At 37.3% G+C, this 20,253-nt stretch overlaps 2 protein-coding genes across 15 annotated transcripts in view; one reads left to right on the forward strand and one right to left on the reverse strand.

The window, feature by feature from the left end:
* FAM13B (family with sequence similarity 13 member B) overlaps window positions 1-9,279 on the forward strand; it is an 88,762-nt gene extending 79,483 nt beyond the window's left edge. For 11 of the 13 annotated variants that reach the window (XM_086703171.1, XM_086703213.1, XM_086703201.1 and 8 more), the window contains 4 exons: window positions 3,812-3,895; window positions 3,983-4,146; window positions 5,303-5,404; window positions 6,902-9,279. In XM_086703171.1, coding sequence (XP_086559297.1) covers window positions 3,812-3,895; window positions 3,983-4,146; window positions 5,303-5,404; window positions 6,902-7,025 — 474 coding nt within the window. In that variant the 3' untranslated portion in view covers window positions 7,026-9,279. The remainder of the gene's footprint in view (window positions 1-3,811; window positions 3,896-3,982; window positions 4,147-5,302; window positions 5,405-6,901) is intronic. The other 2 variants (XM_086703190.1, XM_086703241.1) reach the window with 1 other exon arrangement.
* Window positions 6,836-20,253, reverse strand: part of PKD2L2 (polycystin 2 like 2, transient receptor potential cation channel) — a 44,253-nt gene continuing 30,835 nt past the window's right edge. For both annotated transcript variants that reach the window (XM_025924564.2, XM_086703263.1), the window contains 3 exons: window positions 11,331-11,443; window positions 10,535-10,642; window positions 6,836-7,453 (listed from right to left, as the gene is read on the reverse strand). In XM_025924564.2, coding sequence (XP_025780349.1) covers window positions 10,546-10,642; window positions 11,331-11,443 — 210 coding nt within the window. In that variant the 3' untranslated portion in view covers window positions 6,836-7,453; window positions 10,535-10,545. The remainder of the gene's footprint in view (window positions 7,454-10,534; window positions 10,643-11,330; window positions 11,444-20,253) is intronic.

Below are 20,253 nucleotides of genomic sequence, written 5' to 3' on the forward strand. Positions count from 1 at the left end.
TGTAGGATTCTTGGTACAGTTGTGAATGGGATCAGTTTCTTTATTTGTCTTTCTGTTGCTTCATTATTAGTATGTAAGAATGCAACTGATTTCTGTACATTAGTTTTGTATCCTGCGACTTTGCTGATAAATTCATGTGTTTGAAACACATTAGTTTTGCAGTGTGGAGTTTCATCAGAAAATTAAAAATAGACCTACCCTGTGACCCAGCAGTAGCACTGCTAGACATTTACCCAAGGGATGCAGGAGTACTGATGCATAGGGGCACTTGTACCCCAATGTTTATAGCAGCACTCTCAACAATAGCCAAATTGTGGAAAGAGCCTAAATGTCCATCAACTGATGAATGGATAAAGAAATTGTGGTTTATATACACAATGGAGTACTACATGGCAATGAGAAAGAATGAAATATGGCCCTTTGTAGCAACGTGGATGGAACTGGAGAGTGTGATGCTACGTGAAATAAGCCATACAGAGAAAGACAGATCCCATATGTTTTCACTCTTATGTGGATCCTGAGAAACTTAACAGAAACCCATGGGGGAGGGGAAGGAAAAAAAAAAAAAAAGAGGTTAGAGTGGGAGAGAGCCAAAGCATAAGAGACTCTTAAAAACTGAGAACTGGGGCGCCTGGGTGGCTCAGTCGGTTAAGCGTCCGACTTCGGCTCAGGTCATGATCTCACAGTTGGTGAGTTCGAGCCCCGCGTCGGGCTCTGTGCTGACAGCTCAGAGCCTGGAGCCTGTTTCAGATTCTGTGTCTCCCTCTCTCTCTCTGACCCTCCCCCATTCATGCTCTGTCTCTCTCTGTCTCAAAAGTAAATAAACGTTAAAAAAAAATTAAAAAAAAAAAACTGAGAACTGAGGGTTGATGGGGGGTGGGAAGGAGGGGAGGGTGGGTGATGGGTACTGAGGAGGGCACCTTTTGGGATGAACACTGGGTGTTGTATGGAAACCAATTTGACAATAAATTTCATATATTGAAAAAATTAAAAAAAAATATTTGAAGAAATAAAAAAAAGAAACACATTAGTTTTGTGATAGCTGTCATGATGATGTTGACTTAATTAATTGTACAATCTAATAAACTGATTTTTTTTTCAAGTTCATCTTTTTTAGTGAAGAAGTATTAAAATAATACGCATTCACATTGGTGTACATTTTTAGAGAAAAACAAATGATACGTACGAATTAATTGCTATCCCCAAATTAACCCATAGATACTATGACTCTAGATTTCTCTCAGGCTCAAATAGAAAGCTGCATGTAGCCCATTCTGAATCATCTTGTAGGAATTAATTCAGTGGAACTCATGGTTTGCTTAGGCATGTAGGGTCATTTTTAGATTGATAGTCACTTGCATGGGGGTTTCTTTCAGGCTTTGACTACTCATTATTAGAAGGCTCACATTGGCTTTCTGAGCATTTTTTATTTAATTCCCATATAAATGGATTCTTTTTAATTGGCTGCTTTTTTTTAGTTGCTCATCCCAACACTATTTCATTTAGATAAAATCAGTTTTCTTTGAATAAGGAATCCTGTGTAGTTTATATTTGCACACATTTGATACACATCTTAATTCTTTGATTACAAGGCATTCTGTGTGTCAGTGACATTTTCATAATTCAAATTCAAAGTCTTCAAATTTCTTTAGGAAAACCATTTGAGAAATCCACAAGTTTTTTTAAAATAAAACTGAAGCTTTAGGAAGCATTACTAGATCTTATGGGATTCCTAAATATGACGATCACATAGAGAAATTAGAAGTGTAAAAGTTAAGCCAAACATGAAAAGATGCTCAACGTCGCTCCTCATCAGGGAAATACAAATCAAAACCACACTGACATATCACCTCACGCCAGTCAGAGTGACCAAAATGAACAAATCAAGAGACTATAGATGCTGGAGAAACGGGAACCCTCTTGCACTGTTGTTGGGAATGCAAACTGGTGCAGCCACTCTGGAAAACAGTGTGGAGGTTCCTCAAAAAATTAAAAATAGACCTACCCTATGACCCAGCAGTAGCACTGTTAGACATTTACCCAAGGGATGCAGGAGTACTGATGCATAGGGGCACTTGTACCCCAATGTTTATAGCAGCACTCTCAACAATAGCCAAATTGTGGAAAGAGCCTAAATGTCCATCAACTGATGAATGGATAAAGAAATTGTGGTTTATATACACAATGGAGTACTACATGGCAATGAGAAAGAACGAAATATGGCCCTTCTTAGCAACGTGGATGGAACTGGAGAGTGTGATGCTACGTGAAATAAGCCATACAGAGAAAGACAGATACTATATGTTTTCACTCTTATGTGGATCCTGAGAAACTTAACAGAAACCCATGGGGGAAGGGAAGGAAAAAAAAAAAAAGGTTAGAGTGGGAGAGAGCCAAAGCATAAGAGCCTCTTAAAAACTGAGAACAAACTGAAGGTTGATGGGGGGTGGGAGGGAGGGGAGGGTGGGTGATGGGTATTGAAGAGGGCATTTTTTTGGGATGAGCACTGGATGTGGTATGGAAACCAATTTGACAATAAATTTCATTTAAAAAAAAAACAAAGTTAAGCCAAGACAGTTTGATAGGAAAGAATAATTTTTTTCAGCAAATGTTCTTGAGACCATTGAGTATTCACATGCAAAAAAAAAAAAAAAAAAAGCATGAATGTAGACCCTTATCTCACACAAAATTTAACTCAGAATGGCTCATTGACCTAATTGTAAGAGCTAAAACTTATAAAAGTCATAGGAAATAGAAGAAAAAATCTTTGCAATCTTGAATTAGGCCGGGTTTTCTTGGATATGACAGCAAAAACACTGTCAAAAAAAAAAATTAAAATAAATTGGACCTCATCAAAATTAAAAAGAAAATCGTGCATGAAAGGACATTTTGAATTGAAAAGACAACCAACAGAATGGGATAAAATGTTTGTAAATCATGTATGTGATAAGGGACTGGTACCAGAATATATAAAGAACTCTTAGAGTTTAATAATAAAAAGTTAAATAACCCAATTAAAAAGTGGACAAAGGATTTGAATAAACATTTCTTCAGCGATCTGTAAGTGGCCATTAGGCACTTGAAAAGATGTTCAGCATCATTAGTTATTAGGAAATGCAATAAACCACATTCACATACCACTTTATACCCACTAGTATGGCTTTAATGAGAAAAGATAACCGTGTTGACAAGGATGTGGAGAAATTGGAATGCTTACACACTGCTGTTAGAATGTTAAATGGTGCAGCTACTTTCATAACTAGTTTGGCAGTTCCTCAAAAGGTTAAACATAGAGTTGCCATCTGACCTAGCAATTCTCCTTCTAGGTATATGCCTCAGAGAATTGAAAATATGTCTGTACAAAAACTTGTACACAATTGTTCATACAGCATCATTCCTAATGGCTAAAATATAGGAAAAAACCCACATGTCCAGCAACTGATAGATAAACAAATTGTGCTTTACCCAAATATTGGAATATCAGTTAGCCATAAAAAGGGAAAATGAAAGCTATTGACAGCTATTGTTAAAAAGGCAAATGCTCCAAATAAAATTGCATGTAATACTTTCTTTTTTAAAAAATATTTATTGAATGAGCTCTTTTAGAGTATCCAGACATAAATGAACATTTAGCACTCTTGTGCATACGTAATAAGAAAACATAAACAAAAATAAATTTACTAAGGAATCCTAAAAATTTTATTTCATGTGGTTAAGATTTTGAAAATAAAAGTTTTATATCTGTTCATAGTGAATGAAGCTTCCTTGAATGCTTTAAATATTTAAAGTGTAAACCATTTTTATGTTACAGGGATCTCCATCTACCAAGCGAAGGGGTCAGATGTTACAACCAATCATAGAAGGAGAAACTGCCCATTTTTTTGAAGAAATCAAGGTAATCCTTAAGAGAATTCATTCTCTGATGTCTTTCTTAAGGAAAAAGTTGAGTCATGGCTTGTTTATCTGTTCAATAACTTTTTAGGAAGAAGAAGAAGATGGTGTTACTCTGTCCTCTGAGCTAACTGATATCTTGAAAACTGCTGTGCAGGCACAGTCTTCATTGGAAAATTCTGAATCTGATGTTGAAGAAAATCAGGAAAAACTGGCTCTGGATCTCCGATTGTCAAGTACTCGAGCAGCTTCTATGTATGTTTGCTGGTTTGTGATTTTAACCTATTTGTATAATAAAATTTACATGCTGGTGTAAATGTTAAGTAAACAAGAACTTGGAGGGAATTAATGTAGTGCTTCAGAGATGGACCCTTTTTAGAGTGTGATTTATAAATCACTTACTGTGTTTTAAAAATTAAAGAAACTAAAATCCTGCATTTGCTTCATAACGGAGTACAGGAATCAGCTAGTTAGGTTTGTTCTCTCTCAGCTTCTTTCCCTGGTATGGTGTGTAACTGGTTTTCAGCCCTGGCTTCAATTTATTTTTTTCTTTTTTTTTTTTAATTGAGGTATAACCAACATGCTCTATTAGTTTCAGGTTGGTGTACACCATATTGATTTGACAATTCTATATATTACTCAGTGCTCACCACAGCAAGTGTGGTCACCATACAATGTTATTGTAGTATTATTGACTACATTCCCTGGGCTGTACTTTCCATCTTTGTGACTTACTTATTTTATAATTGGAAGTTTGTGCCTCATTCAGATCCCGTTCACCTATTGTATCTATCTCCTCACCTGTCTACCTCCCTCACAGCCACCCAGTTTGTTCTCTGTATTAATGAGACCGCTATTATTTGTTCATTTTGTTTTTTAGATTCCACATATAAGTAAAATCATAGGGTATTTGTCTTTATCTCTCTGACTTAATTCATTTAGCATTATATACCCATTAGTTTCATCCATGTTGTTGCAAATGGCAAGATCTCCTTCTTTTTTATGGCCCAGTAATATTCCTCTGTGTGTGTGTGTGTGTGTTTATGTACACCACATCTTCTTTATCCATTACTCTACTGATGGACACTTGGATTGCTTCTATATCTTGGCTATTGTAAATAATGGTGCAATAAACATAAGGGTGCCTATCTCTTTTCAAATTAGGGTTTTTGTTTTCTTTTGGTAAATAGGAATGGAATTACTGGATCATATGGTAACTTCTGTTTTTAATTTTTTGAGCAGTCTCCATATTGTTTTCCACAGTAGCGCTGGCTTCACTTTAAGATTACCTAGGGAAAAAGTTTTTTTAAATACTGCTGTAGAGGTGCCTTTAGTTTGCAGCCAGTGTTTGAACCCCTGGTAAGAGTCAAAATGTTCTTTCAATAATGTTTTCTTTCCATTTAAATTTCAGGCCTGAATTACTGGAACAACTTTGGAAAGCTAGAGCTGAAAAGAAGAAGCTACGTAAAACGTTACGGGAATTTGAAGAAGCATTTTATCAACAGAATGGAAGGTTTGTTGAACATCACAAAATTGAGTCTTCCTTCTTCCTTTTTTTTTTTTTTTTTAATTATTTTACGATGTTTATTTATTTTTGAGAGAGAGACAGAGCACTAGCGGGGGAGGGGCAGAGAGAGAGGGAGACACAGAATCTGAAGCAGGCTCCAAGCTCTGAGCTCAACACAGAGACCCATGTGGGGCTCGAACTCACGAACCATGAGATCATGACCTAAGCCAAAGTCAGACGTTTAACCAACTGAGCCACCCAGGTGCCCCGAGTCTTCCTTCTTCTTAAACTTAAGGGCTTATATGGTAAATTAAAGGAATATATAGGAATAGAAATAAATTGTGCACATAAGCATGTTATCATTGAAAAAAAAAAAGTAGAAAACATTCCTTTTTACTTGGAAGTCCTGCTATTAATGGCAAGAAAAAGAGCTAGGGGAACAATACCTGATAAAATATTTCAGAGTTGTTCTAGAGGGGCTTGGTTGAGTGGCAGTTATGTTGTGTTTTTTAATTCTACATCCTCACCCTTTTGGCAGTGTTTGTGAAACAAAAGGTTTTTCCTTTTGTAAAGGGTCCTGTGACAGCTAGTGTGGATCCTTACACTAAGACTGTGGCTACTTAGGCTGCATGTTGGGCCATTCCAGGCTTCGCATTTTCAGGGTGTGCAACAGGGTGCCAGTCAATAGTGTGGCTCCTAGAATACAGTATGGCATGTGTTTTTATCTAACTGGGGCACAGTTGACTCAGTGGAACTCTTTAAGAAAAATACATTCTAGTTCAGATGATGGACAGAAATGAATGTTATCTCAGACCTCAGAAAAGTTTCTCCATGTATGTAACTGGGTGGTCTTAACAAGCCAGTAGCTATATTACAAATTCCAAACTGTGTTTACTTTGAGAATTTTCTATATAGTGGGCACAAATGATTAAAAAACACTCAGTGTAAGAATGCATTTTTTCAAGTACCTTCTTATTCTTTGCCTTAATGGAAGAAAACTTTTTTGTAATTATACTTAGGATGGTTTGATGCTTTACCTAGAGATTAAACTGAATTGGATTGGGTCATTAATATAAAGTGAGAAAACTGCTTTTTTCTGTGGGTAAGATCTTTTACTTCTCAATTCACTGAAGCCATAGTACAGTAAATGTATGAAATTACTGACTGTAATCCTCTAGCACTTGATATACACTTCCAGACCTGACAGAGTCTAGCAGCGCGTGTCTTACTAAAGTATTTGGCTTCTGCTGGTTCTTTGCAATGAACATCGATAAGTATAGCATTATTGAATCTGTCAGTAGAGAAATTCATCAAAAAAAGTATTTTAGGATTGTTCCTTGGGGATGGGGTGTGGGGAATTAGTGCAGTAATCTATCTTCTTGCAGAGCAGTTTTTTTATTTGAATTTACATTTGGTAACATTGTGTCTCACATCAGGACAAGTTCTGGGACTTTATTTTTCAGATGATCTCCAGAATATTACAGATTTTATTTTCTTCCCTAGGAATGCCCAGAAGGAGGATCGTGTTCCAGTGCTTGAGGAGTACAGGGAGTACAAGAAAATTAAAGCCAAACTTAGGCTTCTTGAAGTTCTTATCAGCAAACAAGATTCTTCAAAATCCATATAAAATATACTTCTTGAAAACATCATAAAAATCAGTTGTATTCCCTGAAGCAATCATCGTGTGTACTTGGCTGGTACTTGAGTTCATTTTGTCAGGCACTCAGAAAGTATCACTTTGTACTTGGTTGTGGTGCCACTAGAGAATGATGGGAGGGTAAGTAGACCCTCTCTAGGGAGCGTGGTGTTCCATATTAACCACAGACTGTCCTCTTCACCTTTAGCAAACATCAGTTTTCTTCATTGTTTTGTACTACAGATACATCCTGTTAGCAAAAGACTAGTACTTTATTCTTTCAACTTCAAGAACTTTGGAGATACAAGCTTTTTGTTGTTACCAACTTTGCTTTTATTATTATTTTTTTAATTACTGAAGAAAATTGAGAGGAACATCTTCACATTGAATTCTTCGGTTGCCTTTTTCTTACAGAATGACTGAAAATTTGAAAGAAAAGCCTATAAATGTGCACATATGCAACTATGTCTTATGTTTTCTTAGAAAACCAAACTCAAACTGAAATTTCAAGTCCTACTGTGGAACACATTTCTGTTTAATTTCCAAAGTGAAAGTTTCTCACAGGTAATATGTTAGCAAAATTTTGCAATTCCGTGGTCACACAGCTCCTGGATGAAGATAACAGAGGGCACACCAAAAAGTGACCTTGTTTATTAGTATAGTGAACACACACACCACACATCACACACAGAACTGAATCATTTCACATGCTGCCTATGGGACATAAGTTACTGTTTGTTTCCTCAGTTATTCTTTTTGAGCTGGTGATGATGTGATTTGTCTGCATCAGATCCTGTACTTTTTCCTCCCACCCACCTCCAGATAATGTGAGAAAATAGCCATGTCTGTGTAGGAACACTGATGGTGCTCAGATTTGTGTGTTCAATCAGATGGGCCTAATTTGGCAAAAGAGTCATTATGCGTGAATCAAATCTGTTCTTAACAAGGGCTATACCACTGCATTTTTTACATGTACCTTCTGGGGGTCACATCATTTTTTTTTTCTCTTTTAATTGGCAAAATCCGTGAAGAAAACATCCTCTAACAGGACCACTTTGGCTCAGCACATGCTATTTAAAGCAGCTGTGTAGTGGTGTTCAAAGATGTCTAGTGGTATGCCCTTGTCATATACTCTAAGCTGATTTTTTGTTCTTTGGCTTTGCATGGCTTTCCTTCAAGTACTCTTCTGGTATCATTCTGCTCATCGTTTTCACAGAATGGTGACTTTATTTGGGCTAACAGTAGTAATAGCATATTCTGGTCAGGCTTAATCTAAGTGTTAATTCTTTTCTTGGTGCTTTTTTGGATTGATGAGTGTCTCACTTTGTGCCCATGGTTTGCATGCATTGACTCATGCGTGATTTTCTTAACTAGCTAATATTAACAGTTCCATGTAAAAATGGACCTCTGCAACATTCTTTAATAAAAGTGAGGGAAGCACGAACCTCAGACTTGCAGCACTATTACATAGTAAGCACATGAAGTAGCTTGATAATAAGTAGTGTTTCTAGTGTTTCACATTTCACCTATGTGTGCAATGCCTTTTTCGGGGGGAGGGAATGTTCATTGGTGGTGAACATGTAGTTTTACTGGGGAATAAAGCACTAAATCCAGCCCTTTTTGTGTGGTTTCCTTTTGGTATGCCTAGGTTGTTCATAACGTATACCTAGAAAAATGAAATTGAAAAAGCCAAAACAAGTATCATATCACTTTGATTTGAATCCAGCATGCAGTGTGCATTTATTTCTTTCAGTCTCCAGACAGGAGTGTATCCAAACATCTAACTTAATGTGCACTGTGTATTGTTTTATATGAATGTTTATATATACCACATGCAAAAATGTCCATATGCACTATTTAAATGTTTTAAATAATATATTCCTTCTTTATAATGCTAAATCTATATGAGTACCATATTTTTATAAGTCAGTGGCCTGACTGGTTTCATTTTAGAATTAACAGCTGCTTCATGGTGTTGATTATTCACTGTTAATGTTTGGCTGCGAGTAGAATAGATAAAGTAGCATGGCAGCACTTACGCTATGTGACAGTACTTGTGTGTCATAGTTGAGCAGTAGGTGGTAGAACTAGGCAGTTTGTGATGAGTTTTACTTTGGTACCAGTAAAAACAGTATATCTATATACAAATAATATATAGATATATATGACCACCAATATAATCACATTGCTGTGTCTGGCACTTCATTGTATAGACTTTTGTAATAAAAGAACTTGAATGTTCTAAGTCATTGTAAATGTTTTTTGTTTTCACTAGATGTTAAAAGACAAAAAATCGAGACCTCAAGTGTTTCTTTGCCTTAATGTTCTTGGGCTTTGTTGGAATTACCTCATTCAGGGACCACGAGGGGACAACATGGTTACTAAGCCACTTGGCTGGCTACAGCTCTGGGGAGTGGTAAGACTAGGGAAGGCCATGTTGTTAAATGCCTTGTGGAAGTCTAGAAGATGCAGAGAGAACAGTCAGCATTTCTTGTTGGAATGAATTATTCTATTAAGCATACTTGAGGTACAGTTTCTAAGAAAAGAGTGTGCATGGCTGGCTTGAGGAAGGTGGGTAGATTTAAAATCTATTGAGCACCAATGTGGAAATTGAGTATGATGGTGAGATGATGTTGTTTGGGCCAAGAGAACATATGGCTCTTCCAGGAGCACTTATGTAACGTGCTAAAAATATAGAAGAGTTACCTCACACAACTTTACGACCACTCAGACAGGGGTTTTGCGGCACCCTCATTCATATTTCTCATACATTAAGTTGACTTCTCATAACTCTGATACTCCTACCTTGCTCTTTGTTTTTACAGTATATTTTGCTTTTAGAGTAGTTGAGGAAATACTTAGGAAACTTTAAATGTGTTACTTTAGAATCTTTCTAGATGAATTTCCAGTTTGAAAATATTAGTGAAAATTCTGTAGATGATTGGTAAGTTTGTTCTTGTACACTTTAGCTTTTTCTAGATGACCTCAAACTGGGAGGAATGGAAGTGAGATTACTTTATTTGGGGTCTTATATAATGGTTTTCCAGAATCATAGGTATTTATTTATTTATGGCCAGGACAAGTTATAACATGGTACATGATGAAAACACCTAACGGTTCCTATACTCTAGGTAACATTGAGAAAACTGCTTATGACCTATTAGAGACCTGCCCCATGAACTATATGCAGCATTTGATACTTTAACTCCACATTCCTAGAATTTAATAATAAATCTCATTATAAAATCATTTACGTGTACCGGTGTGTATACTCTGGAAGTGTGCTGTTTGGATTGCACAGTGGGGCCCATTCAGGGGTACTTAATTTCTGGAAATCTTTTGGTGAAATCATTTTGGTAATTATACTCTGATGATAGCTTGATGATAGGTGGTACAGTGTTTTTAAAGTGTACCTGAAATGTGTACATGTTTAGGAAATAATTCAGTACAGGGATAAATCTTTGTTACAAATGCTCAATGATTGTATCACAGATTCTCACCTGCACTTGTCTTAATTTTGTAGAGCTGAAATCCTTCTCATCACTCGGTTTAGTTTTAAACTGACGTAGTGTAATTCTTTCTCCAGCTCCACGGCATATAAAAAGAGTCTGCAGGATAATTTAGAAGGAAGCAGAGAATGGGTCAGTAACATGCCTTCGTGCATAGAGAGACAGCAGGTTATTAGTGCCTTTTGTGAAGTACTTGGGGTGGGAAGATAATACTTTAAGCTTCTAAAACATGCCTAGTAGGGCCAATTATGGATCTTCTATTCTAAAATAGTGGAGAACAGGGTCTGCTGTGCATATTAAATATAAATGGCAGTTCCCGTTAAAAAACTTAAAAGGGGGAGCACCTGGGTGGCTCAGTCGTCCAACTTCAGCTCAGGTCACGATCTCAGGTTCGTGAGTTCAAGCCCCGTGTAGGGCTCTGTGCAGGCTTGGAGCCCAGAACCTGCTTCAGGTTCTTTGTCTCCCTCTCTCTCTGCCCCACCCCTGCTTGCACTCTGTCTCTATCTCTCAAAAATGAATAAACGTGAAAAAAAAGTGTTTTTTTAAATATAAATGGCAGTTCCTATTTGGAGATGTAAGAGTAAAAGCAGTTGGTTTCACTCTTACCTTACATTTAAACAAATGGAGTATTGTGCTTTCTGATTAATTTCAAAGTTGAGTAAAAAGATGAAAAAAAAGGGGGTGGCATCTCAGAATAAGGTTCTGATTTCGGGAAAATAATGTAATTCATGTCCCCAGTCACCATATAATGATATCCCAGAGTGCCCTGGTTAGAACAAATACTTACTCTCGAAATTCTTGTTGCGTGACAGGCTGGTAGTCATCTTGAATTTCTGAAGAATAATACTTTTTCTCAAGCCTCTCTTTCCACTTTTTCATCTGCTCTGCACTTTGAATCTCCTGTCAAGTCAGAGGACAAGCATAGGCTGCACCTTTAAGTTTTTCTCTATCTTAAGTCTTTGGTACCCAAGCATCACAGCAATGAGAATCTTTTTATTTTTTAATCTAAATGGCTTTATTATTTTTTTTTCTTGTCTTATTGCACTGGTTAAACCTCCAGTACAAGATGGAATAGAGATAGTGAGAATGGATGTCCTTGCTTTGATGCTGATCTTAGGGAGAAAGCATTCAGTTTGTCATCAGTATGTAGGCTTATAGCTGACAGGTTTTTGGGTTTTTTTGTTTTGTTTTGTTTTTGTTTTTGTTTTTGTTTTTTTGTAGATACTCCTTATGAAGTCTTGTAAAATCTCTTTTCTACAGTTTGCTGAGAGTTTCTGTTATGGCTGAATGTTGACTTAGGTGAAATGCTTTTTTTTAAGGTACATAAATTATTATTCTTTTCCTTTTTTTTTTTTTTAAATTTTTTTTTCAATGTTTATTTATTTTTGGGACAGAGAGAGACAGCATGAACGGGGGAGGGGCAGAGAGAGAAGGAGACACAGAATCGGAAACAGGCTCCAGGCTCCGAGCCATCGGCCCAGAGCCCGACGCGGGGCTCGAACTCACGGACCGCGAGATCGTGACCTGGCTGAAGTCGGACGCTTAACCGACTGCGCCACCCAGGCGCCCCCTTTTCCTTTTTATTCTATTGGTATGGTGACTTGCATTAATTGATTTTCAACATTCCCTTCCTGAGAGACACCCCATTGGTCACAGTGCTTTATTGTTAAATTCAATTTGCCAATGTTTTGTTGAGGATTTTTGCATCTGCATTTATGAAATATGTTGGTCTGTACATTTTTTTTCTTTTAGTGTCTTTCTCTGTTTTCTTTATCAGGGTAACTTTATTTTTTTACTTTTTTTTTGAGTTGATTTTTTTTTTAATTTTAATTTTTTAAAATTTGCATCCAAAGTAGTTAGCATATAGTGCAACAATGATTCCTTAGTGCCTCTTATCCATTTAGCCCATCTCCCCTCCCACAACCCCTCCTGTAACCCTCAGTTTGTTCTCCATATTTATGAGTCTCTTCTGTTTTGTCCCCCTCCCTGTTTTTATATTATTTTTGTTTCCCTTCCCTTATGTTCATTAAGTTTTGTCTTTTAAAGTCCTCATATGAGTGAAGTCATATGATTTTTGTCTTTATCTCACTAATTTCACTTAGCATAATACCCTCCATTTCCATCCACATAGTTGCAAATGGCAAGATTTCATTCTTTTTGATTGTTGAGTAATATTCCATTATATATATATACACACACACACACACACACACACACACACACACACACGCACACACACACACACATATATACACACGTGCCACATCTTCTTTATCCATTCATCCATCAGTGGACATTTGGGCTCTTTCCATACTTTGGCTATTGTGGACAGTGCTGCTATAAACATGGGGGTGCATGTGTCCCTTCGAAACAGCACACCTGTATTCCGTGGATAAATGCCTCATAGTGCAATTGCTGGGTCGTAGGGTAGTTCTATTTTTAGTTTTTTTAGGAACCTCCATATTGTTTTCCAGAGTGGCTGCACCAGTTTGCATTCCCACAGCATTGAGAATCTTAAACTGTGTAGTTTACTCTCCAGAGCTGTGATGTTGAGCCCCACTGGACTTTTGCTCTTCCTGGTTTTTTCAGTCTGTGCATCAGCAGATTCACTTGAGAGGGCTTGGTATTAGTACTGTTCACTCTTGTTTGGGTGGGTTTTTCTGTGTGTGTGTGTGTGTGTGTGTGTGTGTGTTTTAATTAAAATCCTCAGCTTGTTCTTCACTGCCTCTTCCCCTGTGCCTCTCCAGCTGAGTTTTTCTGGTTTTCTGTTCTTCACTTGGCCAAAGCTGAGCTGTTCTTTTCTGTACTTTTGTTGTTTAATGAAGCAAATGTATTTCACAGTACATCTGTGGGTATATGTTCTCCCAGCTGCTTCGCAGCCAGACCCCTGCAGTCTTACCTAACAGTCCCTAGTCCCTGTTTCGGGATTACTGCATCAATATATGCACTCCAGTCTGTCCACAGACCCCAAAATAAGCTCCTCATACCAGCGAATTCTTGTTGCATTTTTCTCTGCTTCTGAAGAGTCCTTCCTGTGTTTTGTCCTCACTACCACCCACTTCCTTTTTAGCATCCAAATAACATTTTCCCAACTTTAGGGGAAAAAAAAGTTATGTTGTGGAAAATAGGGGCAGCACTAAAAAAAGGGAAAGAAGAGACATTGCACCCAGATATGATCCAGAGACTTCCCAGTATCTGATACCGTCCTGCTCCAGCAATAATGTGAAGTAACTAAGTTGATCCCTTTATAAGCATTCTGATTACTTTCCTCAGAGAGGATGGTGATGCTCTTGTCCATACAAGCATAAATGTATGCTATTCTGGTCAAAGAAACTATTCTGTCAGACAGTGTCTATCGTTAAACCAACATATCAGAAGTAGGAAAGGATGGCTTTCAATCTTGCTACTTTTATTTTGGCCACATTATAGCATTTATGTTTTTACACAGTCGCCAATAAATTTAATGTGGTAAAGCGGTAGACCCTGCAACTATTTCTAAATGACCAGGCCTAATTAAAATGTAGATGTGTAAGTAGTCTGGGTTAAACAGACTGCCTAGTAAACTTGACTCATCCTTCAGAAAACCCATCTCAACTATCACTACGTCTGTGAAGCCTGCCTTGACATTCACAGGAAAGTGATGCTTTTCCTCACAAGCAGAGCACCGACTCTTCAAGGGCATTTTCTCCAAGTTCCAAGGTCCTTACACCCTCACCTCTTCCTGTAGATGGTAGCTGTCTCTTACTGTTGTCTCTGGATTAATTTAGTGTTAAACACTGGCTCTTCTAGTCCTCTACTACCTCAGAAAGGAATTCTCTGTGGTAAATACCCTTTTTGGACTACCTAGTGTAGTCCACTGGACCCTAACTAATAAGTGCTTGGTAGCAGGGGAACTCCAAAGAAACAGACCCTCAGAGATAGTGTATTTCCAGCAAGGGACATAACAGACTTTTAAGAATATGAGATGAACACCCGGCCGTTTGGGATTCCTCAGGCTACAGAACCAGCAGGGAAAGAAGCGGTTACTCAACTAACTGAGGTAACTGATCCCAATTGCCAAGGAAAAATTGACTGCTGCTACAGAATGGGCTCAGAGAGGGCTGTATTTGGAACCCAGGGAATTCTCTGGGGGATGCCTCCTGATACTCTTATGAACAAAAATAGACTGTGTAGTTGAGGGGCGCCTGGCTGTCTCAGCAGAGCATGCAGCTCTTGATTTCAGGGTTGTGAGTTTGGGCCCCTATATTAGGGTAGAGTTTACTTAATATAAATAAATCCATAAATAGTAGTTTGAACATTAAGTTCTTAAGGAATTGTGATATCAGTAGAAAAGGTCTTAATATCACTCAGAGAGAGATACAGTTACTGTTGGGACTGTGCTTTTCCCTTTTGGGGGAGAGGAGAAAAGTGCCTTCATTTGTATAAAGGATAATTCCAACTTATTCAATGGAACCTTGAAAAATAGTTATTATCGTTTTATAGAAGTTCACACATGTGTACTAAAAGCTGAAAGGATGAGCTGGACTATTTGATCTCTCTCAACTCAAAATTTGCTGCCTTTTTTTTTTTTTTTAAATATTTTTATTTATTTTTGAGAGAGAGCGTGTGCGCATGAGTGGGGGAGGGGCAGAAAGAGAGAGGGAGACACAGAATATGAAACACGCTCTGGGCTCAGAGCTGTGAGCACAGAGCCTGACGCAGGGCCCAAACTCAGAAATGGCGAGATCATGACCTGAGCCAAAGTGGAATGCTTAACCGACTGCGCCACCCAGGCACCCCTCAAAACACCTTCTTAAACTCTGATGCTGGGTCTCAGGTTTTACTAACCTCATTCCTCAGGCTTTTGCTACACTGGCTTGTTAGATTCTGCCTTCCTGGAGGATGGAGGGGTGCAGGAGAGTCTGGGTTTTTATCTATCACCATTGTTTCTGCAAATAGTAGTTGTCTCCAGCAGCAGTGGTTGGCTCCAGGCTGCGGCATTCCTGATGTCTTTGGCATAACCAGAACCAGGCCCATCACACTCAGAAACAGTAGTGGCAGGGGTGGGATGGGGATTACCCTCAGAGGTCTCACTAGACAGCTCTGGAGGCTGAGTCTCTAAGATAAGGTTCAGAAAACTTCACCTTTTGTAACCTCAGCCTTGGGAGGGGTAGCATCCTCCTACAGTCTGAGTTGCATCAGGGTTTTTACTTTTTCTGCCTTCCATTCCCCATGTAATCATTTCCCTGTAGTTAATTTCTTGTTTGAAATATATAATGTGGTTTCCATTTTCCTAAGTCCTGACTCACAGTATATATTCTTATTTCATCAAGTATATTTTTGTGTCTTTAAGGAATGTTTAAAATTTTTCCATTTCTTGGTTTTAAACAATTTTTATGAATTCCTGGGCATTTTCTTTGTTGCTATTATAGAGTCTTCTATAATTTTTAAAAAAAAATTTTTTTTTCAACGTTTATTTTTATTTTTGGGACAGAGAGAGACAGAGCATGAATGGGGGAGGGGCAGAGAGAGAGGGAGACACAGAATCGGAAACAGGCTCCAGGCTCTGAGCCATCAGCCCAGAGCCCGACGCGGGGCTCGAACCCATGGACCGCGAGATCGTGACCTGGCTGAAGTCGGACGCTTAACCGACTGCGCCACCCAGGCGCCCCTCTTCTATAATTTTTAATGAACTGGTTGGTGTTTGCATAATTGCATTTACTTAGATTATTTTTTTCCTAATGCTGTATTGAATTCTGGTACTTGCATACCTAGGAAACTTGAATACCTAGTTGGCAGACCTAGGAAGCTTTAAGAGAATCGTAAGTCAAATAGAAGTAGTTTATTTATATCTCTTCCCTTTCAAGTCTTAACATTTCTAATTTATCTCTCTTAATATTTTTGGCTGATCCCTCCAGTACATCCTTTCTTGTCCCTTGTCCCTGACATGTCATTGTTTCTCTTTTAAGTAAGGTACTAGCTTAGGGGTGAGATAGATATGTTTTTTGGTGGGGGGGGAGGGTGAGATAAATGTTTTTATCATATCAAGGAAGTGTTCATTGATTCCTGTTTTGTTTTGTTGTCCTAAGATTAGATATTGAATCTTCCCAGATATCTAGCATCTGTGGAAAATGATCATGTAACTTTCCTTTTGGATCTATTAATAGAATGAGTTATGTTAATTAGTTGATTACCCAATTTTAAACCATGTTTCCATTCTTAGAGTAAGCCCTACTGAATCATGTTATATTATTGTGTTCTGTTCGATTCTGTTGCTATTATTTTATTTAGGATTTTTACTTCAAAATTTATAACTGGTATGTGTATGTGTGTGTATAGTCATTTTACATGATGACTATATAGCCATTTTATAAAAATAATTTGACAGTTGTCCATTTTCTTTTTTCTCTGGAACAGCTTGAATAGTTTGAAACTATTTGTTCCTTACAAATACGATACAATTTATTTGTGGGGTCTCATTTATTTTTCAGGTAGCTCTTTCATGACCTTATTTCTTCTACAGAGTGGATTTGTTTAGGTTTTTAAAAATCTTTTCTGGGATCAGTTTTGATAAATTTATTTTCAGAGAAAAATTACCCACTGCTTTCAGTTTTTCAAACATTATTTGCATAAAGTTATACAAAAAAGTCTTAGTGATTTTTTTCAGGTGTACAACATAATTTCATATATGTATATTTTGTGAAATGATCACTATAGTAAGTGTAATTATTAGTCAACCTTCATCACTACACAGTTAATAGATTTTTTTCTTATGATGAGAACTTTAAGATCTACTCTCTTAGCAACTTTCAAATATATAATACAGTATTGTTAACTGTAGTCATCATCTATACATTACATCCCCAGAACTTACTTATTTTATAATTATAAGTTTGTACCTTTTGATCACCTTCACCCATTTTACTCGCCCCTACTCTGTTTCTTGGCAACTACCAATCTGTTCTGTTTATGAGTTCATTTTTTGTTTTTGTTGTTTTTAGATTCCACATATAAGTGAGATCATACAGTATTGTCTTTCTCTAACTTATTTCACTTAACATAATGCTACCAAAATCTATCCATATTGTTGCATATGTCAGGATTTTCTTTTTTAATAACTTTTTAAATGCTTATTTATTTTTGAGAGAGAGAGGGACAGAGCACAAGCAGGGGAGGGGCAGAGAAAGAGGGAGACACAGAATCTTAAGCAGGCACCAGGCTCTGAGCTGTCAGCCCAGAGCCTGATGCAGGGCTTGAATTCATGAATCATGAGATGACCTGAGCTGAAGCTGGACGCTTAACTGACTGAGCCATTCAGGCACCCCAGGATTTCCTTTAATGGCTGAGTTTACACACACACACACACACACACACACACACACACACTCTCACACACACACACAATTTCTTTATCCATTGATGGACACTGGGTTATTTCCATGTCTTGGCTATTCTAAACAATGCTGCAGTGAAAATGGGGTTGTGGATATGTTTTTGAATTAAGAGTTTTTGTTCCCTTCAAAACAAAAGTGGAATTACTGGTAATCATATGTTAGTTGTAATTTACATTTTTTTGAGGTCCCTCCACACTGTTTTCCATAGTGGCTGCACCAGTTTTCATTCCCACCAACAGTACAAGAGGGTTCCCTCTTCTCCACATCCTTGCCAACCCTTGTTATTGTTTGTCTTTTTGATGACAGCCATTTTAACAGGTGTGACGTAATATCTCGTGGTTTTGACTGGCATTTCCCTGATGAGTGATGTTGAGCACCTTTTCATGTACCTGTTGACCATCTGTATGTCTTTGGACAATGTCAATTCAGATCCTCTGCTCACTTTTTATGGTATTGTTTGGTGTTTTTTTTTGTTTGTTTGTTTTGTTATTGAGTTGTAGGAGTTCTTTATGTATTTTGGATATTAACTCCTTATCAGATATATAATTTGTAAATATTTTCTTCTATTCACTATGTTGCCTTTTCATTTTGTTGTTTACTTTGCTGTACAGAAGCTTTCTAGCTTTATGTATTCCAATTTGTTGTATTTTTGCTTTTGCTGCCTTTGGTTTTGGTGTCAGATCCAAAAAATCATTGCTGAGACTGAGGACAAGGAACATACTGCCTAAGTTTTCTTTTAAGCGTTTTACCGTTTTGGGTGTTCATGTTCAAGTATTTAATCCATTTTGTGCAATTTTGTGTAAATTATATGGAAGATACTGGTCCAGTTTTGCTCTTTTGCATGTGGCTCTCTAGTTTCCCCAGCAGCATTTATTGCAGAGACTATCCCTTTCCCATTGTATGTTCTTGGATCTTTTGTCATAAATTAATTGGCCATATGTGGAAAGGTTTATTTCCAGACTATTTTATTCCATTGGTTTCTGTGTCTCTTTTTATGCTAATACCATATTATTTGGATTGCTATAGTTTTGTAATATAGTTTGAAATCAGGGTGTGTTATGCCTCCAAGTTTCTTCTTTCTTCAGTTACTCTTTCCCAAGGCTGCTTTGGCTATTTGGGGTCTTTTGCGGTTCCATGCATATTTTAGGACTTTTTGTTCTATTTCTGTGCAAAATGCCATTGGAGTTTTGTGAGGCATTGCGTTGAATATGTACATTGGCTCTGGGTAGTATGAACATTTTAACAATACTAATTCTGCTAATCCATGAGCCTGGAATACCTTTCCATTTGTTTGTGTCTTCTTCAATTTCTTTCAGTGATATTTTAAAAATTAATTTTAAGAGAAAGTGAGAGAGAGTGTGTGAGTGGGAGAGGGGCAAAGAGAGGGAGAGGGAGACTCCCAAGCAGGCTCCATGCTGTCAGTGCAGAGCCCAATGTGGGGCTTGAACCCCCAAAGATCATGACCTGAGCTGAAGTCAAGAGTCAGATACTCAACCAACTGAGTCACTCAGGTGCCCCTCATTGATATTTTTTTAAATTCCTTATTTCTTCATTATTTCTCCCATTGTAACTTCTTTGTATGTTTATGCTTTCTCTCCTTTATTCCATTTGTTGGCTAATGGTTTCTTTCCACTGATTTATCCCCCCCCCCCCCCACGGATCTTTTCAAGGAACCAGCCTTTTTATTTATTTATACAGCTTTGTGTTTGCCACTCACTAGTTCTGTTTTTATCTTTATTTCTTATTTGTTGTTTTCCTATTTATTGTTCTTTTCCAACTTTTTGAGTTACATGCTAAAATCAATTTCTTTTCAGTCTTGGTTTTTGTTGATAAATTTAAGGCTACTGATTTTCCTCTGGCATTTGACTTTAATCTCATAGATTCTCCTATATACTGTTTTTATTGTTTTTATAAGAATTCTACGGTTTCATTTTGTAGTTCCCATTTGATTCAAGAATTAATAGTTTAAAATCTTGGTTAAGTAATGTTTTTATTTTCTGATTTTCTTAGAACATTTTTATTATATTGCTTTCAGATCATTTTTTTCTGTATTAACCAGTTGGTTAATTTATTGGAATTTATTGAGGTTGTTTGTGCTCCAGTATGTGATCATTTTTCATGAATGGGTTTTTAAAAAGCAGATGTATATTCTTACAGAGTTAAATATATATAACTGTAGGATCACCTTATTCATTTTATTGTTTGAGTTTTATCGTCTTATTTTTCCTTATTTATCCCTTTATTTAAAAAATAATTCTTTTTTTAAGAGAATTTTTAAGAGAGAAAGAGTGTGTTGAGTAGGGGGAGGGGCAGGGAGAGAGAGAATCCCATGCAGCC

This window comes from Puma concolor, chromosome A1, assembly GCF_028749965.1.
Source record: "Puma concolor isolate L17-30 chromosome A1, mPumCon1.1.hap2, whole genome shotgun sequence".
NCBI classification, from domain to species: Eukaryota; Metazoa; Chordata; class Mammalia; order Carnivora; family Felidae; genus Puma; species Puma concolor.